Source organism: Vespa mandarinia, chromosome 14 (genome assembly GCF_050613455.1).
Source record: "Vespa mandarinia isolate Hongniang chromosome 14, ASM5061345v1, whole genome shotgun sequence".
NCBI classification, from domain to species: domain Eukaryota; kingdom Metazoa; phylum Arthropoda; class Insecta; order Hymenoptera; family Vespidae; genus Vespa; species Vespa mandarinia.
In genome coordinates this window covers 3,615,212-3,620,948 of record NC_140823.1, presented here as the reverse complement: position 1 = coordinate 3,620,948, position 5,737 = coordinate 3,615,212, and the positions used below count along the sequence as shown (strand labels likewise).

Genomic DNA, 5,737 nt, shown 5'->3' with positions numbered 1-5,737 from the left:
TTTTCCTTTTTTTTTTTTTTTTTTTTTAATAAATTTTATTTACAAATAAATATTAATCTAAGTTGCATGCTACATTTATTTCTATAACTCAATTAAAGATTAATTTTAAATTATAAAAAAATGCATAAACATTTTCAGGAGATTAAAATGTTTTTACATAAGTTTTATATAATTTATATAAAAAGGTTGCATCAAAAGATTGTTTTACATTTAATAAATTTGCTTTAATGATGTACTTCAATATTTAACTATTTTTGGGTTTCATTCGCGTTTTGGGATAAAAAATTGAAAAAAAGAAAAAAAGAAAAAAAAAAGAAAAAAGAAGAAAAAAGAAGGAGAAAAAAGTCGTAGTTGAACTCATTACGATGAATTTGGTATATCTCGAGGACGGCGTGAATTCCCACACATCAACAGGTCTCAGGAGGACCAAAAGTCTCCCCTCCCTGAGGGTACCTTCTCCCCACTCCAGGAAACATTTCACCCCACTCCTTGAGTATGCGAGTGCATCGGCATGCGGTCTTCGAAATCGAAAACGTCAAACAGTTACCCTGAAATACCCTAAGCGGGATGGTGGTTCGCTTAGTTTAAATATATTCTTCCATTTGTAAGAAAAGCATGGAAAGCTAGTTTACTAAAATGTGATATATATTTCTCTTCTTCAAAATGTTAAAGAATAATATTTTGTGATGTGTCAGTGCTCTCTGAATTTTTTATTAAATTCGAGAATTAGTGCAACGATATATGTGTGTGTTGCACTCTACTCGAACACGTATATTAAATGATCAATTGAAATAATGTTTGTTTGAAGTTAAACATTTTCATTCTTAAAATGGTGGATTACAATAGTTACAAAATGTCAACGAGCGAGGAGGATTTTGAGCAACAAGCTCATCCAGGAATGACCAAAGCCGAGCTCAGAAGGGTATATATGTATTTTTACATTTATATTTTTCTTTTTTTTTCTTTTCTTTTCTTTTCTTTTTTTGCTTGTATTTTTTTTTTTTTTTTTCATTAATCTTTAATATCCAAAGCAGAACTTTATTTATTTCTTTTATGAACGAACAAAGTTTTAATATTCAGAGAAATTAATTGTTAATGAATAATCATCCTTGAGAAAATGTATTTCATTATGATTCGTATAACTTTTCCAATACGTTCTTTCTATTGCTACACAATTTAGGCGGGAAACGTGTTTAGAACGCGATCGATACAAAATTTTCTCTGCTTAATTGATGATCGTTAGAAAAAGAAAAGAAGAAAAATAAAAAAAGAAAAAATAATAAAAAAAGAAGAAAAGAACATTATTATCAAGTAAAGCGCATGTCAAATTTCAGAATAATAAACCAATTATGGAAAAAAGGAGACGGGCACGTATTAATCAATGTCTCGACGAATTGAAGAATCTTATTCTCGAAGCATTGAAGAAAGACGTAAGTAGAATCACTAAGAAATATTTTTTTCCTTTATAAAATCAACGAATATAATTTTGTATTCTCGATTCTTTGCCTTTGGCACGTGATATTTTGATGGCTTTAGCGAAACGGAACGAACGTAGAACTCGTAGTAAACGACTACATCAGCAAAGCGATCCAATGATAGCACGAGATTACTGCTCGTCGTTGTACGTGTGACTCTCTCTCTTTCTCTCTCTCTCTCTCTCTCCCTCTCTCTCGTTTCACTTCGTCATAATCTACGTCGTTCATAAAAAATTAAGTTCCTAAGCATTAATAAAAAAAAGAAGAAAAAAATAAAGAAGGAAAATCCTTCCTCTTTCAATTACATTCATGTAAAATTTATAATTGAAATATATATATATATATATATATATATATATATTTCTATATAATTCGTCATTTATTTCTAATTAACTTGATCAAGTCACAATCACATGTATGATCGTTATATGCATAATAAGATAAATCCACAGTCACTATCGTTGAAAGTAATTCGTATAATGGATTCGAAATAAAAGTGTTTGATAAGACTTTTTGGAAGAATCCTTCTTCATTATCTTTTTTTCTTTCTTTTATCTACATTTTTTTTTATGACGTCCTCCCACAACCCCTTCCGTTGTCGACAACTCTAGTCGAAAACCACTCGTTCGAGTTGATTTTGTCTTTAGATTTTACGTATTTAAGCGTGGGAATGAATGATAGAAAGGAGCTTTCAACAGAGCAAACAAAATTGAAAAAATTTGATCGTTCAAATATATACCATCGTTCAATTATAATAAAACATTAATGGCGTAATAAAGAAGAGAAAAGAAATTTTTTTTTCTTTTTTTTTTTTTTTCTTTCGTGGAAATATATGATTAATGGTCCATGCAATTTATTCATAATTATTTATTATACGTAAGAAGATTATTATATATCTCGTCGGTAGGGTTAAAGAAAAGAGAAAAAGATAATAAAAAAAAAAAAAAAAGAAAAAGAAAAAAGGATGCATCCCGTTGGCAACTTCCTCGATTTCGCGTAAAAGAAGGAAGATCCAGCACTCCTCCTTCACCGTCGCGTAACACGATCCTTCAAGATTGATTTCTCAGACAGGCTATGTAACAAGGCGAGACGCTCTCACCGTTCTCTCTTCTCTTTCGTCCAGATGACTTCCGCTACCTGCTTACCTCCGTTGTCTGTCCGTTCAACACACACTGTCTTTCTCTCTCTCTCTCTCTCTCTCTTTTTTCTTTTTCTTTTTCTTTTTCTCTCACTCACACACACACACACACACACACACACACACACACAGACACTTTCGTCCACACGAAACGCCCCCCGCGTTCGTGGGAACCACGAAATAATTATTACGAAGAGCAAAAAAAAATCTCTCATCTCAGGTTCCAGCCTCCCTTTTGTTGACCGTATCATCTTTAAGGATCCACCTTCGGTTCTACGCGAAAAAAGGGGAAAGAGACGAGGTGCTTTCTTCCCTCCTTTAGCAGGTGCATCTCGGTCCGGAAATCGAATTTGGAAAATTGGAATTTCTATTTTAAAAAGCGTTAAATCGATTTCTCATATATTAACATTCGAATATCTTATTAAAAGAATATTCTTATAACTTTATATACCTTTAACATCTGCGATTTGTTGACGAACAAATAAAATTTTATTTTTATAACTGTAAGTTCTGTAACAATAAAAACTATGAATAGATTTTATATCAATGGGACGAAAGGATACAATAGAGTTTCGACTTAACGGTGTTAAAGGTCTTTTCGAAGGATATAACTGGCTCTCGAATGGAGGAAGGGTTTCTAGTAGAATCCTAAAATATTCTTAAAGATATTTTTCAAATGTATTCCCACGAGAAGAAGAATGATTTCATTCGATACCAAAGATTTTCCCATACTTTTTCAGATGTCGATCTGATTTGTTTAATTTTTTTTTTTCTTTATCTTTTCCTTTCTTTTTTTTTTTTTTTTTTTCTTTTGGCACGTATGGAAGATTAATCGAGTATTTGTACAATAATTATAAATAAGGAATTTTCAAGACCGTGCAATAAATAATTACGATCATTGCTCTAGTATGCGGTTAATAGTCACGTACAATATTAGCAATATTCCAATTTAAAAATATAGCTGAATCTAAATCACATGCTTCAGGGCTTACAATGAAATAAGTTGTAAGCTACTGATGTTACAAGTCTCCCATTATGGTAATAACTTACGTAGACTCAATTACATGGGCGTTACCAGGTCATTGCTTTGATACATGATCGGTATTCGCCTTTTATGTCTAAGAGCGATGCTCAAGGCAAAAATGTTTAGTGATATCTGACTAAAAAGACATTCTATTTTCCACAAGTACATTTTGAACTTTCTCATCTGTCTTTCCATCGGTAGATAAGACAGATACCTTCTAGTACGACATAAAATAATATCTCCTTCTTCTTTACCAACCTACGATAATATGGCTCATCTACAATCGGTTAAATACTATCGGTCGATAAAGATTAAAGGATCTTATCTTTTAGAAATTTATTAAATAAAAAACAAAAAAAAATTTATTTCTAAATATCTAATTAATATAAAAAATCTTTATTATTTCTTACGGAATTAATTTTTTTTCTTTTTCTGTTTCTATAGCCGACAAGACACTCGAAGCTCGAGAAAGCCGATATTCTCGAAATGACGGTGAAGCACTTACAGACAGTACAGCGTCAACAATTGAGTACTGCAATTGCAACAGACCCAGCGGTACTAACGAAATTCCGTTCCGGATTTTCCGAATGTGCTACGGAAGTATCGCGGTACGTCAGCAACCTAGAGAACGTCGATCCTGCCGTGAAGCAGCGTCTACTCTCACACCTAAACAATTACGTTAGTAATCTCCAGCAAATAGGACCGTTCTATGGCCACTACGTGCCCTACATGCCGGAACGTCTCTATCCGGAGGTAAAGGTCGGCTACCATAGCGAAGTAGCCAATGGGGATGAGAATAACAACTCTAGCACCAGGATACAGATACCAAACGGCGTTCAGTTGATACCTAGCAGACTTCCGACAGGGGAGCTCGCTCTACTAGTCCCACAATCAGCAGCGATTTCTTCAAACTTTTCTTTTTTCCCACATCCCTCAGAATCAATATCCAGAACGATAGCATCATCGGCTTTCTCATCGGTACATAGAATACATAGTCCACTTGACAGTCCATCAACGTCCACCTCTAGCTACGGAGAAGAGAATCATCATTTGGAATGTTATCCTCAAATACATCAACAGCCGAAGTTCAAGATACCCGAACAAAGTTCTGGCAGTGGTAAAAGTTTTACCAGTTCGCCAGACACTCAAAAAGCTCAGATTACTTCTAGTAGCGATAGAAAATCGCCAATATCATCGACCTCGTTTGACTATAAATCCGAAGTAAATGGTAATCTTAAAAAAGAACCGATTTATAATTTTTCTGAACAGATAGATTGCATAGCCTCGACGAGTTTAAGGCAACCACTTTCAGTTATTACTGATAAGACTTATAATCGTCCGTGCACATCGTTAAGTAACAAGGATATCAAAAGACATCCTTCGGATAGATTACTCGTAATCCCTGAGAAGAAACAAAAGTTACAGGATGATACTCCGTCGTCATCCGTAACGTTGGACGATAAGAGAAATGAAAATAGTCATGACATTTCCGCCGAGGATCGAACAACAAATGCATCTTCGACAAGTTCCAATACAAGTCGTTCTAATGCAAATTCCTCACAAGGTTTTTCTAACACTGCTGGTCCATCCTCGTCTAATGCTGATATGTGGAGACCATGGTAATCGATCTCGTTAATTTGAAGAAGATTGAAGCGAAATTTGGTTTTTTTGTGATCTATTTTTATAATGTTCTTTTAGAAAAAGCATCATAAGAATCTTACGATATTAAAAAAATGCTTTGACGAAAAATCAATGTTTCTCATTAATCGATAATTTCATTTCCATTATATATTTCATCTGTATTTTCATCTATATTATGTATTACGATCGTATTGATTAATTAAAATTTATGTTTTCTTTTCATTATTATAAAATTCTTTTGTTTATGAAACAAAAAAAAGAAAAAAAAAAAAAAACAATTTTCATGTAGATTGTAATGATAATTGTCTTTAATTTCGTGCCAAAGGACATGACATTGTAGTTTTTATTTTTTGTTTCTTTTTTCTTTCTTTATTTTGTTTTTAAGGGAAAGGACAAAGAGAGAAAAAAAAAAAAGATATTTTCTATCAAGATTCCAATACTACCAATAGATAGTTACCA

At 32.9% G+C, this 5,737-nt stretch overlaps 1 protein-coding gene across 1 annotated transcript; it reads left to right on the top strand.

Moving 5' to 3' along the window:
* Positions 1-540: 540 nt before the first annotated feature.
* On the top strand, positions 541-5,350 carry dpn (bHLH protein deadpan). The gene is made up of 3 exons (XM_035862339.2): positions 541-922; positions 1,335-1,430; positions 4,082-5,350. The coding sequence occupies exons 1-3, from the start codon at positions 830-832 to the stop codon at positions 5,258-5,260; spliced, it is 1,368 nt and encodes a 455-aa protein (XP_035718232.1). The 5' UTR covers positions 541-829; the 3' UTR covers positions 5,261-5,350.
* Positions 5,351-5,737: the final 387 nt, after the last annotated feature.